This window comes from Phycomyces blakesleeanus, assembly GCF_001638985.1.
Source record: "Phycomyces blakesleeanus NRRL 1555(-) unplaced genomic scaffold PHYBLscaffold_4, whole genome shotgun sequence".
In the NCBI taxonomy this organism is placed as follows: domain Eukaryota; kingdom Fungi; phylum Mucoromycota; class Mucoromycetes; order Mucorales; family Phycomycetaceae; genus Phycomyces; species Phycomyces blakesleeanus.
This window is the reverse complement of record NW_017265137.1, coordinates 202,755-224,302: the sequence shown is the minus strand read 5'-3', so window position 1 is coordinate 224,302 and position 21,548 is coordinate 202,755. Positions and strand designations below refer to the sequence as shown.

Genomic DNA, 21,548 nt, shown 5'->3' with positions numbered 1-21,548 from the left:
GCGTAGTACGATATTGTGCCGCTTTGCAAATCGATGTTTCCAACCATTTGAGAACACAAATGCTTGGTTTCCAGCCAACGGGATTGATTTTTCTTTAGCCATCTTGGTTGCAGCTTCCATAATCATCTTCCAATTGACAGAACTAGTCTTTTCTTTTTCCTTTTCCACAATCCATTCATAAAGGTCCTGTTCAAATTCCTGTAATTTTTTTGTTTTCAATTAAACAAAGCCAACAAAAAGTATAGAGCAGTAATAATAATATTATTATTTTAATAAATAAATCATTTGTCTTACCGGGAATCGTGCTGATCTTTGCTTTTTTCGAGTGGGATCTAGGCATTCTTTTGAAGTTGGTCTATTTGATTTCTTTAGGATCTTTGAGATAGTTGTTTTATCTGGTATTTTGGAAAGATGAAATTCCGTGAGAGCCCAATTGGCTAGCTGTTCGTTTGTAAGGTTTGGACTGGTGATTTTCTTGTCACAGACTGCACGTCGGTTAAGAACCGTCATGGTCACCTTGGGGTCTACTTTGATCATTTTTTCCGAGCGTGGTTTTGACACCGTAGATACTTTTGATGGCCTTTGTTCTTTAGCTGTTTTCGATTGTTCACTGGCCATCTTTCTGGTATTTTGTCTTGTCGGCATTTAGCCTATGTAAACTTTATATATCTGTGTTTATGGTTCTTTTTTTTTTATAAAAAAAAACGAGGCAATAATTAAATAAATTAATTAATGAAAAAAAACCAATGGAAATAAAAGTGGAAGAAGAACCAAATTAACAATATCGATCGATTGATTTTTATACTCTTGGTTTAATTTTTCCCTCTTTTTTTTTTTAAAAAAATAAAATAAAAATAAAAATAATAATTAATTTTGAGTTATATTTTCCCTCTCCGGCTTGTAGATTTGATTATATAATTTTTTTTTATATATCAACTTAAATATAGATAGGTAGGTAGATAGGTAGGTTGTCCATAATGTATACAGATATAGATATATATATACGTACGTACGAACCTATGTATGTACAAAACGAGTGCTCTTGTATAGACATGGCTATAGCTATAGCTACAGATAGATAGATACATAGGTACATAAACATTTTTTGTACCTGTTTATCTGTCCGTCTAAATAGTAAATATAACCTTCTACGCACTAACAAAGAGAAAAGAAATACAATTGATTGCTACTGTGGCTTGTATGTTACAGAAAAAAAATACATTGGAAAGCTATCTACTTGTTCATTGACTTGAGTTTCAATACCGAAACACATACAAGATACATGTGAGCGAGAGTCTATTGAGAGGTACAGACTTTGTTTAGTTTCCGACACTTTCAAAAGAAAGAAAAAGAGAAGTGCATAACAAGGAACCAAAAAAAAAAAGAAAGAAACTTTCCCCTGTCTTTATTTCTTTCTTTTTTAGGTCTTGCCTCTCTCCTACAAAGCTCAGGCATATAACTTCCCCTTTCCCTCTTTAGATTCCTTTATACACGTATATAAGATTCTATTGTTTGTATTATATCTGACCCTTGATACAATAAGGTAGTCCTCCTGTACAAATACATAAAAAAAAAGTTCTTCAGAAGGAAGTCTATACAAAGCTCAGCATTTTGTCTACAACAAGATCTCTATATTCATTTCTTCCTAAAAACCCTAAAGTTTCAACCCTCGTATCATTTTCTTACCTATTTTGCTTTGGTACCAACGCACAACACAACATACAATACAATACATGTAACCCCCCCCCTCTTCATTTCCCCCTTCGTTGTTCTCGCTCCCCCCCCCCCCCCCGTTGAGTTCATCCCCCGCTTAGATTCAATCTCAAGAGTGAAAGCAACAAAATAAAATAAAATATAAAGGGGAAAAACTGTATATTCTTCCTAAAGACCCTTTTTTCTTCTTCTTCTAATAAAGAAGTGTGTGTAGGCATGTATACATACATTTATTGGTTATTTTTCTTGTATATCAGAAAATACAAAAGGTTAGAAATTGATACAAAGTAAAGGTAAAAGAAGTAGCAATGATACAAAAGCAATAGCAGAAAGAAAAAAGAAGAATTTTCTGTGTACTGTCTATACAAGGAGACCATTGATAAATTAACTTTCTTCACATTTTCTTTGTGTGTGTATTTTGGCTTTGAGGATCAATATTCTTACAAGATTGTACTATAAATCAATACAACAATCAATTTCAACTCTTGGATAAGTTTTTGATTTTGATTTTGATTCTGATTATTTATAATAATAATAATAGTAGTAGTTATTTATATATTTGTACACCAAAATATAAACTTTGGCTACATCTCTTTAAAGAATATACACAGCAAAAGGAAGCAAAAGGAAGCTCATTATAATATGTTACAACTTTATCAATATATATCTATCTATATATCTATATGTCTCGGGAGCCCTCTTTAATCAGACAGCATCGTAACCTAAAGAAATAAAGAAGATAAGGCACAGTTTTGTTTTATTTTTAAATGATTTGTATCATTAATTCATTTGTTCATTTGTTCATACTTTCTTCTTCCTCTTCTTCTTCTTTGGCTTTGTTTGGTTTGCTTACATAATTACTTGGTACCATCCCAAGACTTCCGTCAGCCTTTTGAGCCTTCCACCAATTTCCTTCTTGTTCATGTATATTAAGCTTTTCTCCTTTTTCAAAAGATAGCTCATCAGGATCTCTGGGATCAGCAACATCTACAACATTTGATAATTAAGTTATTTACAAACCAAATAAGAAGAAGAAGAAGAAGAAAAAAAAAAGAGTTTATATATATAAAAGATACTTGCATTTGTGAATTGCAACTACTGGAATATCATATTCAACAGGTGCAGACAAGGAAAACAACTGATTCATGTCATCATTTGCCTCACGTCGACCATTTTCCATCAAATGGCATACATCAGGATTGGAGTGATAGATCGGAACTATTCCTTGTCCCTCGTGAGAATACATTGTGCGTGGATAAGATGCCTGGACAGGCACAGGAAGGTTGTAATGAGGTTTCTTCTTATGGACCTCCACAACAGGATTAGGCACAACAACTGTGTCATAAGACTGGTTGTTAGAACTTGTGCAGCTCTGATAATCTTTGAAGGAGTAGTATTCGTTTAAATTTGGTTGAATACCAAACAGAAATAGCCAAGAAAACTATCATATATAATTAAGTCAATTCAAATCAAATTAAAAAATATACTTTTATTCATGAGTACCCAAGTTATTCAACTTTCTTATTATTATTAGTATTACCTTTGCTGTCATCAATACAATAAATCCCGAGGCAGATGCAGACAACGCAGGCTGACCAATCATAAGGTGGTATTGTATTTCATCAATTCCATAAGGCACACTGAGAACAATTAATGAAAGAATCTAACAATATATATATATATATGTTAGTAAAGAGAGAGAGAGAGAGAGAGAGATAATCTTACGGTTGGATAATATATTGGTAAGCTATTCGTAAATACAACAGCACACACAAATGCCAATAGCCCGAACTCGAAAACCACAGTACACCAATAGATTGTTTGAATGACACCTCTTGATGCACACAGACCTGCCAATGTAATCAACCATCCGACCTGCAATAAATTTAATTTAACTTAACTTTATTATACATGTATGCAGTGTTGTACAGTAACTTACGATAGCCAGAGTGCAGCTCAACAAAAATACTGGGTGTGTGCGAGTAACATTCATGAGTCAGGTCAGGTCAAATGAATAACCAAAAGGTATATATATATATAAGAATGTAATAGTAGCAGTAGTAGCAGTAGTATGAATTATTATTATAATAATATTAATATTAATAATACTAGTAAGATAAATAAGAGTAGAAGTAGAAGAATTGAGAATAGTTGAATGAATGGACTCAAAGGGTTTCTTTACAACTTTCAAACATCGTATTTCTTCTTTAAATCTTTCTTTTATTTTATTCTTATATCACAAAATAAAATATTTAATGAGTATATATATATTCTGCTTTATTCAAAATATTAATTGGACTGGTCTCTTTTAGTTTGGCAAGCAAAAGCAAATTTCAATATATTCAAGAAGCATAGCGTAAATAAGTTTATTTCAGCAAGTAACCAGTAAAGTAGCCATATGGAAATGCACCATCAAAATAAAATAAAAAAATAAATAAAGGTACAAAAAAGGCCCAATAATAGTAATTATAATGTAATCGCCTTATTTCCAAGTAACAGATCTAATTCTCATAACGGCTGGATTTATTTTATTACCACTGATAATGATAATGGTAATGGTAATGGTACTGTTAATAGTAAAACAAGCCAAGTAATATGAGCCACAAGAACAAATACTTACTAAAGCTTGCTAATAACAACACACACACACACACACATATATATATATATATACAAGAAACCAACAGAGATAGACATAAAGAGAAGCTTTCTCCTTGATAGATATCTATATATATATGCGTGTGTGTATATGTACAGGAAGCTACTACCAATTGAAAAATCAACCGATAATTCAGTAACCTATATTATCTTTATTATTCTTATTTGTAAATAAAATAAGATAAAATAATAATAACAATAATAATGAAAGTCTCTCTTCACAAACACCACCATCCCCTTTATTCTCAATACCCTTTCCATTCAAGCAAAGAAACCATTGATTCAAAATATCAATCTTATTCTCGTCTTTACAAGGCTCCATACCCAGACAACAACAATAATACTAAAGAAAAAAAAATAAAGCTTATAATATACAAAAATGGTTAAGAAGAAGAAGAAGAAGAAGAATATGTATATGTATGTATGTGCTTGAAATGCTTATCCCACCAAATGCACATCTGTACTTGTTTGATTATTATGCTGTACTCAAAGCAAATCTTGACATGTATTCATGAATCCACGGCTAAATTAATATCAACCAATATTATTTTATATACTTCTTTTTCTTTTCTTTTATTACTTTAATATATATATATATGCTCTAAATGATCTACACGCCAAGTGAGGATAAACTGTTGGTCTTTATCGAAATGATATATAGTATCAGGTCCACAACCAGAATCGAAACGTATCAAAGATTCAAGGGGAAAGGGGTTTCACAAGTATAAAGACTTATTTAAGAAATAAATACATATATATATATATATTTATTCATCATTCATCATTTATATCTTAACTGGATACATGTATTGTATATTCATTTACTTTCTTATCTGTGGTTAATATGACTGAATTTATACACAATAATAATAATAATAACTCTAGAACTCAAGGATTCAATTGGTTCCATTAACAAAAGAAATATCTTTTGAGTGTACACATACTAGTCTTGAGCCCACACACACAGAGAGAGAGAGAGAGAGAGAGAGAAGTAGAGATAGGAAGATAAAGAAAGAAACTACTGTGCATGTATGTACGTAGCAAGTATATTCTTCTTCTTTTAATAATAATAGTAGTAGTAATAAAAATAACTTTGCAAATAATTGAAACCGCATCTTATATATATATATATATATATTCTTTTTTTTTAAGTATTCAAAATTCTAATGATTCTATAGTAAAGGATGCTTCTTCAACAATCAATGAATGTCAAAGCATGTAGTGAAATACAAGTTTGTGACAGTGGCTTGTGTACCAAGACTTCGCTGTCAGTTGGAAATCCAAAAAGAGAGAGAGAGAGAGAGGGAAGAGGAGAAAAGAAAGATAGAAAGAAGAGTATCTTATTTTTTATTATTTTTATTATTATAAAATAATAAATAATATTAAGTGCCGGCTTAATTTCTTTTTATCTAATCATTCATTCACACATACATCAATCCACCATGTCTGCACTCGATGGATCCCCACTGCACTCGATTATAAAAGCATCCGAAGAACTCCAGGCATTTGTAGTCAGTCAATTGGAAAGCAGGATTGCAGTAAGCCAAATTAAAACAAACAAACAAAAAAACAAAAAGATGTACAAATGTTACAAGTGCATTGCATCTAAAGTTTAAATAACAATAATAACAATAATAAAAGACCAAACATACTAATAATCCAATTTATACATGTTTTATACTGCAGGGAACATTGCCAGAAGATGTACTCGAGGGAGAAAAAGGCATGACACTCTTAAAGACGATTGATAAAATTATGGATTTACACGCCCTTGCATTTGGATCAACACGCGTCAGTAAAAATCTCACAGCCGAAGCAAAGACAGCAATGGATGCACGACAGATTGGACTACAGAATGTCATGTATGAAAAACGCCATTTATTAGAAGAGATTGTTAAATGCAGAGATTTTCGGTAAGAATTCCAACAAAACCAACTACCACCACTACCACTACCACTACCACCACAAAAAAAAGGACCGCAGAAAGAAAGAAAAGGGAGAGAGGGAGAGAGACAGGAAGAGAGAGCTTCAAAGCTCTATATACCCTACTTTTCTTTCTCTGTACCAAAAAAAAGGGGGAGGGGTGCACAAATATCATAAAGACAGTAGACTTGACTATCATGGACTAGATCGGTGTATCAGGACGTTGATCTGATACCTCTTGATGAATTCAATGCAGTCGCGCCTCCTGCATATCGACAGGACAACTCTAATCAGCATATAGAAATGATAAACCGATTAAAATTCGAACATGAGGCACGAATGAGGCAAGTCAATTAAAGAGACAGAAGAAGAGAGCGAGAGAGTACATAGAATATAATGATATTTATGTAGAAATATATCTAATACCCATTATTTATATACAGCTTGAAAGAACAACAGGAAAAGTTGCAAGTGGAACGTGTGAAGCTTATAAAAGACAACAGAAAAGCCCAAGAGAAATTGGATCGCTTTGACAAGCTCTACGATGATTTGGTTCAGGTATGGGCAATTAAGTTGATGTCGGGATAAAGATATTTTAAGAAATTCATATCAATATCCACAATTGTGTGTGTGTACAGGCATCAATACCTATGGAATTGGCATTATTGGATGAGGACAAAAAGGTAGAAAAGAATGATTCAGTAGAAGTAAAGACTACGAACGAAGATGTTGAAATGGAGGAGGCAAAGGGTCCAGAGGTTCCATCGTGCGCAGAGAAGGCAAAGATCGCAGAGGCCACAATGACCATGCAGTCCACAGTATCAAGCTCGAGCTTACCAGAAAACAACACCTTGGATGAAATGGATACGGCATAAAAGAAAGTGAAATTAAAACAAAACAACAACAACAAAAAAACAAAACAAAATGCTACAAAAATATTATAATATCAATAATGAGAAAAACAACACTATTTTTGTGTGGATCAAAAGGATTTCAAAGAAGTTCATCGAATGATTATAGTTTATTATACAAAGAAAAAAGAAGGATGCATCTATTCTGCCATTGCCTCCGCCCGTGAAGTCACGCCTTGTTGGCTAAGGAGATATTTGAGAGTGTAGGTGTTTGAGTCGCATCTAAACAAAAAAAAAAGAAGAGGAAGAAAGGAAGAAAGGGATAAAAAAAATGAGTATATGCAGGCGATCAAAATGCACAGAAGTATAAAATAATGATAATACTTACAAGTTGGCAATATCATCGCGTACACGGTTGACGCCCTTGTGTAATGCTCTAAAGACAGCCTGGAATTCACCGCGATGCTCTTTCAAATATCTTCCGTGTGCTGTCATGATGCTGGTAACCCAGATGAGATGGAATTCGATGTGAGGGCTGGTCTCCATATGAACACCCACAAACTGGAGAAGTTTTTGGAGGTATTTCTGGGGCATTCCACGTGCGACCAAGTCTACTGAATCTGGTGGAATACCCTCAAATACATCATGGAGTACAGTTTTTTCATTGAGACGGAAGGCCATACACAATGCTTTAAGATATTCTTTTTCTTCAAGTGCCTCCATAACAGATTCTGGGGTAATGTCGATCTCGAGATCAAAGGGATCAAACATGATTGAGTCGTCCAATGAATAGATCAAAAGACCGTCTGTGGTGGCAGCGGCCCATGCGCGACCTGTGGGCGAGAAACGGACGGCTTTTGATTTGGCTTCTGGGCGTGTGCGACGTACGGACAGATCGCCCGATTGTGTACCTGGTAATGTGTTGTCTAATCGATCTTCGAGGTCGGAAGCTTCGTCTGCCTCCATTTCTTCCAAACTTCCGAATTCGGTCATATTTTTAGAGTTGAGCTTTTCTTGGGTACCATCCAAGGCAAGGTTTTCTGAAATCTGGAACTTTTTGATGAGAACGTTGGTCTCGATATCGTAAATGCAGATGTATTTGCTTGATCCACCACCAATGATACTTGATCCATCTGCAGTGTAACAAAGTGAGTTGAATGCCTTGCCAGAGGCTGCGTTTTCGGCTGTAGTACGATCGTTGAGTTTACGTCCGCCAGAGATATCTTTTCGGCCTTCGATAGTTGTCAAAAGCTTGGATTCTTCTACGTCCCAGAAACAGATCTGGCCATCCAGGGTAGATGTGGCAAGCTGCTTTCCATCAGGGCGGAATGTAACAGCAAGCACTTCGGTTTGATGGGGTAAAAGTTCGATCACCTTGTTGCGTCCAAATACGTCCCATGTTCTGGCAGTGTGGTCCCAGCTCGAACTTGCCAACAACATATCTGTGGGCGAGAAGGCAAGGGAGCTCACGGGTCCATCATGGCCGGCCAAGATATCGAGCAGCTTACCGGTCTGCACACTCCACACATAAATTTCAAAGGTATCCATTGTGCCTGCACAGACAATATCACCACTGGGATCTACAGCAAGCGAACTGAACTGGACTGGGTTGGGACTTGTGAAGGTTCTGAAGTTACGGTAACGCACAAGATCGAATGCACGGACAGTGCCGTCCAAACTGGCAGAGAAGAGAACCTTGCCCTGTTTGGCAAACTCAACTGCGCTCACACCACTCTTGTGTTCACTAAACGTAACATAGCAGAATCCAGAGGTTGTGTTCCAGACTTTTACCTTGCCATCGTCACCACCAGTAGCCAATGTCTGACCGTCAGCAGAATATGATAATGAGTTCATGTCGTAGAAATGACCTTGCTGCTTCAATACATAGGTCTCTGACTGCCACTCCCACACTAACAATTGGCCAAGTCTGGCTGATCCAAAAGCTAACCATTCACCTGTTCGGTTAATGGTGACAGTATCAATGTTCTTTTGTGAAATACTATACAAATACAAATACGCACACAAATATGAATAAGATATACATAAATATATATTTGCATTTGCATATACCAAGAAAACTTAAAAGAAACGTGAAATTGTGTACTACGCTTACCTCAATGTGTGAATAGTGTTAAAGCTGGGAACTTCATAGAGACCAAAAATACCGTTTGAGAAACCGACAACCATCAAGTTGCTAGGTGCAAAAAATTCGCATGATTTGACCTTTGCTGGAGTTTGCATAAAGTAATGCTTTTTCATGATTCTCCAGCGCACCTTATCAACCCATTCATTACCCTCGTCTACATCCATATCTTCGGGATTCAAATCTCTAAGGCCAGTGTAGGTACCATATTTCCAATGGAATAATGCACCGTCTTTACTGACAGAATAAATCTATTACACGCACATATATCATATAAAATAAGAAGAAAAGAGTTACAAAACAATTCGATCCTCTAATTTATTCCTTTTTTTTTTTTAAAAAAAAAAAAGAAAAACTATCCTGTATCATCCATGCAAAAATAATAGTATTAGAAACAAATGACTTACATTTTGTCTATCAGCCGAGAACCAGGCACCCATAACTGTATCACGATGACCAGACAATACTGGAGGAACAAAATCAGGCAAAGGATCAACAGTGAAAATACGAATACTCAAATCCTCAGAAGATGTCATGAAATATCTAGTAACATGTTAATCGCCGTTATTTCCTTGTTGATGTAGACTTCTTTTTTTTTGTCTTACTTTGAGTCAGGGCTCCAGTTGATATTGACAATATCATCGTAATGACCGGTGTAAGTACGATGAAGTACAAATGGAGCGAATTCAAGAGTGAATCCAGGAGTTTTCCAGATCTGGACATTCTTTCCATGAGTGACTGCAAAGTGTTTACCATCAGGGCTGAATTGAATCGCCTTGACTTTTTCTTTAAAGTTGAAATGGTGAAGAACAACTTGACGGGGGAAGTTGACCAACAATGCTCTACCGTCTTAATTATAAATAAAGTTATTATATTGTTGTTCATCCAACACGATCCACAAGTATTTTCGGTTTAAAGGTGTAATATATATATAGTTGTTGGCAGGTAATTTTTTGAATTGTTGAAATGAGATTCTTTCTTTCATTCATTCTTTCTTCTTATTTTTTCTTTTTACCTTGATCGATTGTAATCAAAAGGGTAGCTTGTGGAGAGAGTGCCATGCAGACAATGTTCTTGCTCATGTCAAAAGGCATGGTGTATGATTTATTGCTAATTTTTTATTTTGGTGTAGATCTGTTTGTCAGTCTCATCGCTCTTTCGTATAATCGTTTATTCTGGTCGAGATTCCTTACTTGACCAAGTCAAAGACCGAAACACGGTTTCCGACTGGACTGAGGACTGAATTGCCATCGGGAGTGAAGAGCAGATTTCCACCTGTGTATACGGTACCGCACAGGTTTGAGAACTATAATTATAAAATACAGACAAAGGGACAGAAAGACAGACAGAAAGACAGATAAAGATAATAAATTTATTTAATATGATAAAGAGAAGGGAAAATTAGCTTAATTGAGCCAAAGCAATTTATTTGAAAAGTTTATTGGTCTACTTGTTTCTTTTGCTTGTTACCTTGAAAGACGATTTCATTCTTCAAAGCCCTTTGAGTTCAAGTGTTCTTGACTTGGACATCTGCAAATGAGGAAAGCTTGTCATTTTTTCGACCCGAGGTGGCTTGCACACGATGAAAAGCAGTCTGGTTATGGTCACTAGTGTAGGAGATGAAATTATGTGCTGCCCAAAAGAAGAAAGGAAAAAAAAAGAGTATTACAGGCATTTTGATAAATGCGATAATGCCTTATTGTACTCTTGTGCTTGTGCGAGGATGAGCGAGGAGATTGCGGAGATGACAAGAAAAAAAGGTCATGGGCTTATTGCTTTCTTAAATTCTCAGCACACAAAAGAGAACAAAAGAACAAAAGTCTAAAGACCAAACACCGTATCAACCCATGTTGTGGATCCAACATCAGCCATGTTTCAATTATAGAGTAGGTTTTTTTTTTTCAAATACCTACACACACGTATATATATATAAAATTGTATAGAAAATATTTTTTTTTGAAAAAAAAAAAAAGGGAATTTGAGTACTATACCAATTGAAACAACAATAACGACGACGACGATAACAGGAGAGGAGGATATCGATATTGACCCAATGAAGAAAGAGAAAGTCCAATAGATCAATTTGAGTTTATTTGTTTCTGTTTGGAGATCTGGATATATTGCTCTAAAAAATAAACAAGTGACAAAGAAAAAGGCACACCATTATTGTGGGTACGTGCTTGAAAAGGGTGCAGGTTACCTTGTGTGGGAAATAGGATAAATTATATTATCAAAGATTTGATAGGTCTATGTATAAAGAGGAAATGACGATACTAAACTTAGGATGTGCTATATAAAATCAGACAATTGATTATTAATTTTCCTAAAAGACAAGATCCAATCCATGAAAACTTGCTTGAACAAAGCTTTCCTTTAGAATACCTTCCTTTTGTCAATTCTTACAATATGAACACACATACACGTAGGCATTTATTAGTATTATAATTATCATTCTCTTTGGCTTCAAAAACTAACAAACAAATATTCTCATCAACAGTAATCCAACACAATTAGCAATGATTTTTCCAATAATGGCAAAAGAACATCCAAGTCTATTGACCATAAAGATTTCGGTTGAATTTCCGCCTTTCACTGCCTGTATTCTTACTTTTATCTAGTTGTCTTTCTCCCTCTCTCTCCCTCTCCCTCTCCTCTCTCTATACCTACTATATATATACATATATATCGCACCCGTCTACTCACACGATATATAACATCATTATTTTATAATATTCTAAATACGCTATAACAATGTCACCTTTCTCTGGACGAACAACAAAAGAGAGCACAAATTCAAAAGGATCAAATAGTAAACAGTTCAAACTGTAAGCAACATACACACAGAGAGAGAGACGACCTCACATACACACAGGCATAAAGACAAACACCGACATAGACATTCTTTTTACTACAAAAAAAAACCTCATTTCACCAAAGTTATCAATAAAAATTAAAATTAAATAAAAACTAATATTCATCATAAATATACAATTTTTATTATTTTTTTTATTATTATTATTATTCCTTTAAGTGTAGTAGAAGAATCTACTTTGGAACCGAAATTCCCCATTGGACAATACGATTACATTGATGGACGAAACTTTTATCGTACAGAGATCAAAAACAACTATCTTTTACCATGCGATGATGAAGAAGTCGAACGCCTTGAAGTCAATCATCTCTTAGCCAAGTAAGTTCATTGTCGAGATGTCCTTTTGAAAAAAAAATAGTCATTGTGGTTTTGTGGGGAATATGTTAGCGGTATATAAATATTTATAAAAAAAAACCCCCTTTTTTCCTTCACCTTTAATTCCCTTGCAAGACAAATCCATTAATGTTTTTTTTGGATTGTACCATTTTCTTCTTCTTTTTGTCAAATAATAACGACAATAGGCTTCTTTTTGGAAAGTCAGTAAACCAAAATACACAAAACAGATCTATATATTCATAGATCCAATACGACGATTTTTTCTGACTAAAAACAAAACAAAATACAAAATACATATATACAACACTCCACTTCTCTCTCCATTCTCGGTCCCATTATTATTATCCGTTTCTTCTCTTCCCTTTACGTCAACAGGCTATATTTCTCACCAATCGAAGAACAATTGAAACAAGGCATTAGGGTGCTAGAAGTCGGGTATGTAACCATATCGATTTACAGAAAAGATAAATACATTAATCAAAACCTTAATTTATCGTTTGCTAAAGTAACAACTCTATTAACTTGATACTATTTTGTGTTATTATAGTACAGGTCCAGGATGGTGGTTACAGGTAATGGATAATAGTAATAGTAATAGTAATAGTAGTGGTAGTATTAATAAACTAAATATATATGTGTGTATGGATAATAATACAGGACATGGCCAAAGATTTCCCAGCATCACATTTCACAGGCACAGACATCATGTTTTTTCCAAAGTAACTCTTGTTAAGATTCCTTTAATCAGATCCAATACGAGCAATATATTCCAATTGTCTAATATCTCGATTGCAAATAGTAACCCGCCTACCAATTGTCACTACCGTATTGCAGATGTATCAAAAGGACTACCTTTTGCCGACAATACTTTTGATTTTGTTGTCCAACGAGACGCAATGTACCGCTTTTCCAGAACACACTGGGATTTTGTACTCAATGAGCTTATCCGAGTAGCAAAACCTGGTGCCTACTTAGAGCTAGGTAAACATTTAACACATCCAAGACAGCAACAACAACAAAAAATGCTGGAAACTCATGTCTTTGTCTATGTATTATTATGATTATTTTTTTACTCTGAATTTCACAGTCGAGTCCTCTGGGACAATAAATGACATCGGACCAAATTCGTCAGTTTGGCTTATGCGATGTATGTAACACACACACACACACGCACTCACACACTAAAGACTCTGTGTACTAATTCTGACATGCACTTCAAATTGACTCCATCTTGTGCATCTTTTTTGTTATGCTATGTTATGATTTTTATTTTATTTTACTCCTAATTCTTTATCCGATTCAAGTAACTGTCTCATTACAAACACGGAATATCCACCCAAAGATAGCCCCTCAAATTTCACAAATGGTCATTGATACTGGGCGCGTAACAGATGTAGTAGGGTCTCACAGGTCAATTCCGATTGGCTGGCTTGGCAAACTGGGTGATGTGGCACTAGAATCAATGGAGCGTCTCTTTGATTCGATGAAACCACGGTTGTGTGAAGATTGGTCGATGAGTTCAGCAAAGTATGACAAGGTGACTCAATCCGCATCAAAGGAATTCCGCGACTTCAAGAGCTGGTCAAACTTCCATTATGTTTCCTTCCGAAAAATGACAGACCAAGAAAGATCAGAGACAGCAACCCCAAGTAGCACCACAACATTGACACCAGATGATACAGACGTTGAGTCTAAAGGTTCAAGTAGTTCAATCAAGCAATAAATAGAAGAGATCGGATCCTCTAGATGTGTAAGGACCAGAAAAAAAAGTGGAATACCTGGACTGCCTTTTTCTCTTTCTTTCTCTTTCTCTCCTCGTTTACCCTTCTTTCATACATCCACTTATTTATTCATTTTGGTTGTATCCAGCCATCAAATTCACCGACCCACACAACAATTACTTGGTGTACCCTTTTTTTTATTTCACTACTATCATTTATATTTTATATGCCCCTCTTCTCCACCAGCAGACCCGTACAGCATATCCCTACCTTTCTTTTCAAATCTTTACTATTTTATCAACATCTCCCTTCCCTATTCCATTATCTTATCCGATATTCCGTACATTAAGGATTATTACTAATTTACACCTACACATACACATAAACCACAACCTATAGACATTATGATTTACACAATTACATTCCTTTATATACATATATAAATATTATATCAGTTAAACATATGGATTATACTCAAATTACAACAAAAATTTCTATCATAAATGTGGTTATGAACTTCCCTAAATATTATCCTAAACACTGTTAAGAAAGGCCAGATCATAGTCAATTAAATATATATATTGGTTGGTAAATATTACACAATTACTCTTTATTACTATTATTATTGTTAGTAATAGTATTTGCTATATACATCACTTATTCTATTATTCACTTTGCCAAAAGCATTGTTTTTTTATAATCATTCTTTCTAGTCAAAGCTTACATGTAATACAGCCTAACTAAAAGCCTTAAGTTTTACTTTTATGCATAACTATACAATATTTACCATGCACATATACTAATCGACAGACAGAAACTCACAAGCGTATAAATATAGTTAAAAACAGTTCACCTATTTCAATATTGAATATTGTATTAAAATATTCATTCATACATTTTTAAAGTGTATCCGATATATCCCAAAAGTAAAAATAAAGATTTTTCTCAAGACCTGCGCTTGAAGGCCGATTCACTCAAGTTTACACCCAAGCTTCTCAACAACCCTCATTCCTGCCCACTTGACATGGCATCAAATTTACCATGACGGCAAAGTATCGGTGAAATGGTTTGATGCCAAACTGTTCAAGATAGATGTCTGAGACACCCAAGTGGGACAACATAGCATTTACTTAGACACCTTAACTTTGCTTCGGGTTCTTCCCTCATGTTCAGTTCTGTTTACCAGAGCGCGGGTTACAAGTGTCAAAGACTAAGCAGAGAAGAACTTGAAACGTACAGAGATCATTTCAACAGGAAGCAGTAAAATACAGGCGATTGTGTTGGAATCTACCTGCATTACCTCATGTCCAGATGCTCAACGAATTTAAAAACTCTATGCATCCAGGTGATACACCCTTATACTTGCACCTTTCTGTGACAATCTTGACATGCCTCGAAAGACAAAATCTGAAGTGCCAATATCCAACGTCCTAAGAAAATGGCATAAAGCTACCTCTGCGTTACTCAGTCTCCTTCATGTTATGTGCCGCACAACACAGAAAAACTGACGTGGATTTCATCCAGCTTCCGCCTTCATATGACTGACTCAGGAAGATCTTTAACACCAGGTATGCTCTACATTAAGAGATACTTTCCCTGACGGTACTTGTGATCAGTTGGTTTTTTAAAAATATATTTAGTCTTCAATGAAACTTTTCACTGGGATTAGGGAGTTTGTAAAAACAACCCGACTCGTTGGAAGCTGCTTAACACAAAGACAAGAACTCAAGACAAGGTGAGGGATCTTCACCCTCCATTAATCTTTTCCAGGGAGTGAAGAATACTGACTTGTTGATATGTCTGGAAAAGCAGTTCACTAGTTCACAATCCGGAGCAGTCAAAAGACTACACAGGTTCAAAACTTTGGAGCTTTTCCATCTCAAACAATAAAGTCCAAAACAGAATCCATTTTGATTTCTTCTCCTCTACAGTAAATGCAGGTAAGATCGTGCAAGATACAAGCCACTTTTAGGACATAGTACCTTGAGAAAACTCAATTGCTAGACTAGCCAAAGAGTGCAGTGCATTCAATTAAAAAGACAAGAATCTCATATTAAGACAAGTCTTATAAGTAAGGCGTCTACAGTGAGCGCATTGGAAATGAGCCCAAAGACTCATTATTAAAGACCATGATATACACATCTTGCATGAAAGTGTTTACATATATTCCTTTTGATATGTCGTGACTGACATGGATGTATATTCACATTTTCGGCTAGCCCAGGAATATCCTATATCTCTAAATCTTTTTGTATCAATTATGTAAACCAATTGGTTAAGTCATGACCTTGAGAAGAACATGATTGTTACAACTGGCACAGCAATCAATTGAAAATCATAAAGATTGTAACAATGAACCCCAACAATATCTATCTATTTCTATTCCTCTCTCTTTTATTTATTATTTATCATCCAAAGAAGCATAGCTTATCCCAACATTTTAGTAATAGCTTAGTAATAGCTTAATAATTATATTATTTTATTATGTATCGAAACATCTATAATTACATTGAAAGATGAAAGCCATAAAGAACATTCTTATATATCACTACTATTTTCCTTTTATCTTTCTCAAGAGAACAAGTTGCCAATTGCCAATATTAGGGCTAAGGAGCTTTTAGAGGAGATCGATATATATTTCTTTTTTTTGTTAATTGTCTGGGCCACTTCTTTGCATAGACCAACACAACCCGCCTCAGTTTGATTGTATATTGCTCATACAATAGCTTTATTTCTTCTGGTATATTATTTTTAAGCAGTAATATATATTAATAGCAACAAATAATTTTGCTCTTTATTTAAAACATGAAATAATAAAAGAAATACAGGAGCTTTTTAAGTAAGACATTGTAGCATGGTAAAGACTAGTAATTTATTTTTTAATAAATTTTCTAACTATATCTATAGGAATATTAATTATATATATAACAGTGATACCATTGAGATTAAAGAAAATATATCTAATTGCTTGAACTAATGATAGTAAGAATATAAAATATAAGAAAATAGAGATTCAGTAAGAATTCTTATTCTAAATTCAAAGAAGAAGAAATAAGAGATGCTTGCAGAAGTATTGTGTTTTCTATGAGAGAAGGAACATGATAACTTCTAGTAAGCAAAAGATGATAAGACATATCTTTTTACGGCAGTATCTAGAAGCCAAAAAAGACAATTTACCAAAATTTGAAATTATTGTGAAGATGATCCTGCAGTATAGACAAATGTGATTTAATACAAACTCTGTAAGATAATTGCTTGAGAGCATATTGATTTGATGACAGATCATAAATTAAAAATCAAAATGAAATAATAAAATAATAGTCGCACTGTTTTTTAAACGAATGCTATATACTAAATGTTTAATTGATGTGAAATAGTTGAGAGATTTGAAGTAATACATAGAATAATAGTGTCTTTATTTAATTAAATTATATTGAAGGATTTATATAATGTCAAATTCTTAGTTCACCGTTTTGCCAAAAAAAAAGTATATAGCAAAAGTGGATCCATCCCCCTCAGGACGAAGACCTGATTTGACGGCGAAGGGGAAAAATGAGTTGGTTGCTCTCTTTTCAAGAAAGAGTGGAGTGGAAAACAGAGGCGAGGTCAAGCAGCGCTGCACGTCAACATACACTATTCCAAGCCAACGGATGTTTTCTAGATCAACGGTTCCCACACCGCATCGCACACAGCCACAACCAACTCGTCTGGACACTTGCGCAGGAAACTGCCAGTGAAATACGGCAATAAAGACCGTACAACACAGTACAAGAGATCATTCGTGCATTCTCTCTTGCAGGTCCGGAATAAAGAAAGCTGATCCTATCTGAGAGCTAAACGCCCAGACAAGATATTCAAAGTAGAGTCAGTATATATGTTATGGTTTTGAACGTGTGCTATGTGTGAAATAATGTGCTTATCCTGCTGCTAATACTATAGGGTTAGCAATCTTTGTACCAGATAAACAGAAATAGCCGTGAAGAAAAATCTACTACTAATAAATCGCAAAAGCTGTGCCAGGATCTTGTTTAGCAAGAGTTTGTTGATACTGTATCTATGTAAAGCAATAGAGAGAGAATATTGATTAGAGCTGGTGTAAACAAAGAAAGAGCTGTAAAAAAAATAAGAGAGAGAAAAACTTATCAAATAGTATCGGACCAAAAAGATGTGTTGCAGAGAGAGCATATCAAATTCTTAGTTCACCACTTTGCAAAAAGTAACAAGAGTGGATCCATCCCCCTCAGGACGAAGACCTGATTTGACAGCGAGGGGGAAAAAGGAGTTGGTTGCTCTCTTTCCAAGAAAGAGTGGTATGGAAAGCAGAGGCGAGGTCAAGCAGCGCTACACGTCAGCATACACCATTCCAAGCTAACGGATGTTTTCAGAATAACATTTTCCGCACCACATTGCGCATAACCACAACCAACCCGTCTGGACACTTGCGCAGGAAACTGCCAGTGAAATACGACAATAAAGACCGTAAAACACAGTACAAGAGATCATTCGTGCGGTCTCTCTTGTAGGTCCAGAACAAAGAAACGTAAGCTCGCCTGAGAACGAAACGCCCAGAGAGTCGACACTAGTAAAGTAAGTATATTTTGCTCTTATGTTCTTTATGGAACAATACTTACCGGAAATTTTTGGGACCAAGACGGATACTTTGGAGAAAGAAAGAAAGAAAAGAAAAGAAGAAAACAAATACATAGAGCAAGGTATACATATAAAGGGTATATACAAAGAGGGGTATAGCTATAGATATAGGTGGATATAGAGATAAATATAAAGCTATAGATAAAAGTATATAGAGTCGGAAATAAAGATATGCATAGTAAAACCTGTTGAAAAATAACATCATCATAATAAAAAAATATTTTAATGGTAAAGAAGCTGTATATACAAATGAAAAGAAAAAAGCTCTTACCAAAATGCCCTTTGGACAAAGAGTTATATTCAATCGGCCAAAAAAAAACTATATGGGAGGACTGCTTTAAAGAAATAAAGGGATAGATTATAGTATTGTTCAAAGATAAAGAGATATATAGACATATAGATAGAGAGGTTCTCCAATGATTATAAGATATATGGACGGAAGGATAATTCAATGATAAAGAGATATGGAGGCATATAGATAGAGAGGTTCCCCAAGGATTAGACGATATATCGACGGAAAGATCATACAAAGATAAAAGAGAGAGAGATAGAGAGATTTTGCTTGACCAAGCTCCTGCTAGTGTTTATATAGACAATTATTTGGTATTTTTTTTTAAAAAAAAAAGAAAGGGAAAACATGGTCACTCTATCGCAGTCTTTTGGAGTAATGAATGCAAATGCAGATCATCTCTTAAAATGCTATATAATACAACAGAGCAACAAATTACCTAGCACTCTTTTAAATATTCTTGAAAATAATTATTACCAAACCTTTGTAGATAGAGAGTATCAATATATTACTCTTCAAAAGAGATGTATAAATATCTTGATATTACTCTTACAAGGGATACACTAGAGTATATTTTACTATACTTTAAAGAATAAAAGATATATTTGCAGCATTATTACTATCAATATGATAGCTAGGTAATATTTTATGCACAGCGACTGATAGACATAGTAATTATAAGAGGGGGTTTTTTTTAAAAAAAAAAAGAATCTCTAGCATTAATAATTGATGTACACAGCTGATATTTTAATAGCAATATACCATCTTTGCATACCAATATTTCATTCTATATTTATTATATATATGGAGAATCTCACTAGTCAAAGAGGTGCTCTGTAAAAAAAACACCGACCTTCTTTATGAAAGCCTACACTTTATCAAAAAAAAAAACGAGATCTTTCACAGCATAATTTGTATTTTATATAAAAACCTATCCAGTAATAATCTTTTTACTTGGATATTGTATGCCAGTTATTTGTTTTTGGTTAATGAAGTAGCAGATCTTTTTTTATCAAAGCCAGTTATTAGCAAAAGTGTTATGTTGTATACTCTGCAAATAAGTTATATATTTTGTACTCTATTAATATATATATAAATGTTTTCTTGATTGATACTCACAATAAGAAACACTTTTTCACAAAATAAAATCTCTTTAAAATCTCTGCCTGCTCTTAAGGATAATAATACAATTTGTAATAAATGATAACATTATTTTCTTGTACATTTAATTAAATATAACATGTGAGATATACTCTTATTAGCAATTCTCTGTAAACAATATTCAAAAGTTGATTTTTATAAATACAAACACATCATATAAATGTATGTGACATATTATAGCGCAATCAAAATTCCAACCTTTACTGATATAATCCTATCTTATGTAAAAATTAGTATTAGGCATTTTGCATTAGATGTTCAAATAATTTAACTGCTAGTATTTAGAAGTCATTTTACTTTGATTGGATTCTCTAGATTTTTATATTTTGTTTTATTATCAGAGAAAAAATGCTTTCTTTTGATATAAGTGTAGTAGCAAGAGAGACACTCATTGATAAAAAACAAGTTTCCTTCTCAAATTTATCAATAAGTCATTATATTTATTTATCAACCGCGTACAAGGAATATCAGTTAATTGTAGAGTATGTATCCCATTATTTTTGTTTAAAAATGCCATAGAGAAAAAAAATGAATTAAAATATCTGCTACTTCATTAACCAAAAACAAATAACTGGCATACAATATCCAAGTAAAAAGATTATTACTGGATAGGTTTTTATATAAAATACAAATTATGCTGTGAAAGATCTCGTTTTTTTTTGATAAAGTGTAGGCTTTCATAAAGAAGGCCGGTGTTTTTTTTTACAGAGCACCTCTTTGACTAGTGAGATTCTCCATATATATAATAAATATAGAATGAAATATTGGTATGCAAAGATGGTATATTGCTATTAAAATATCAGCTGTGTACATCAATTATTAATGCTAGAGATTCTTTTTTTTTTTTAAAAAAAACCCCCTCTTATAATTACTATGTCTATCAGTCGCTGTGCATAAAATATTACCTAGCTATCATATTGATAGTAATAATGCTGCAAATATATCTTTTATTCTTTAAAGTATAGTAAAATATACTCTAGTGTATCCCTTGTAAGAGTAATATCAAGATATTTATACATCTCTTTTGAAGAGTAATATATTGATACTCTCTATCTACAAAGGTTTGGTAATAATTATTTTCAAGAATATTTAAAAGAGTGCTAGGTAATTTGTTGCTCTGTTGTATTATATAGCATTTTAAGAGATGATCTGCATTTGCATTCATTACTCCAAAAGACTGCGATAGAGTGACCATGTTTTCCCTTTCTTTTTTTTTAAAAAAAAAATACCA

General features: G+C 34.0%; 5 protein-coding genes across 5 annotated transcripts; 3 read left to right on the top strand and 2 right to left on the bottom strand.

Annotated features, from left to right (window-relative positions):
- Positions 1–2,153: 2,153 nt before the first annotated feature.
- Positions 2,154–3,706, bottom strand: PHYBLDRAFT_164216 (hypothetical protein; the record flags this gene model as incomplete). The annotated part of the gene is made up of 6 exons (XM_018434968.1): positions 2,154–2,228; positions 2,567–2,700; positions 2,878–3,154; positions 3,254–3,376; positions 3,439–3,588; positions 3,653–3,706. The coding sequence occupies 6 exons, from the start codon at positions 3,704–3,706 to the stop codon at positions 2,154–2,156; spliced, it is 813 nt and encodes a 270-aa protein (XP_018295345.1).
- A 2,351-nt stretch (positions 3,707–6,057) lies between these two features.
- Positions 6,058–6,831, top strand: PHYBLDRAFT_93050 (hypothetical protein; the record flags this gene model as incomplete). Its single annotated transcript, XM_018443814.1, has 3 exons — positions 6,058–6,284; positions 6,501–6,642; positions 6,754–6,831. Coding segments are annotated over 3 exons (447 nt in total), but the record flags the coding sequence as incomplete, so codon positions are not given.
- A 514-nt stretch (positions 6,832–7,345) lies between these two features.
- On the bottom strand, positions 7,346–11,160 carry PHYBLDRAFT_141188 (hypothetical protein; the record flags this gene model as incomplete). Its single annotated transcript, XM_018430545.1, has 9 exons — positions 7,346–7,427; positions 7,534–9,144; positions 9,259–9,539; positions 9,696–9,831; positions 9,894–10,137; positions 10,304–10,398; positions 10,482–10,594; positions 10,811–10,920; positions 11,118–11,160. 9 exons carry the CDS (start codon positions 11,158–11,160, stop codon positions 7,346–7,348), a joined length of 2,715 nt encoding a protein of 904 aa, XP_018295343.1.
- A 780-nt stretch (positions 11,161–11,940) lies between these two features.
- Positions 11,941–15,262, top strand: PHYBLDRAFT_179805 (hypothetical protein; the record flags this gene model as incomplete). Its single annotated transcript, XM_018438212.1, has 10 exons — positions 11,941–12,113; positions 12,320–12,478; positions 12,682–12,696; positions 12,872–12,931; positions 13,044–13,068; positions 13,154–13,215; positions 13,296–13,477; positions 13,584–13,643; positions 13,801–14,193; positions 15,168–15,262. Exons 1-10 carry the CDS (start codon positions 12,040–12,042, stop codon positions 15,260–15,262), a joined length of 1,125 nt encoding a protein of 374 aa, XP_018295342.1. The 5' UTR covers positions 11,941–12,039.
- Positions 15,263–15,605: 343 nt separating this feature from the next.
- On the top strand, positions 15,606–17,954 carry PHYBLDRAFT_141186 (hypothetical protein; the record flags this gene model as incomplete). The annotated part of the gene is made up of 4 exons (XM_018430544.1): positions 15,606–15,695; positions 15,858–15,952; positions 16,030–16,157; positions 17,713–17,954. 4 exons carry the CDS (start codon positions 15,606–15,608, stop codon positions 17,952–17,954), a joined length of 555 nt encoding a protein of 184 aa, XP_018295341.1.
- Between the last annotated feature and the right edge of the window lie 3,594 nt (positions 17,955–21,548).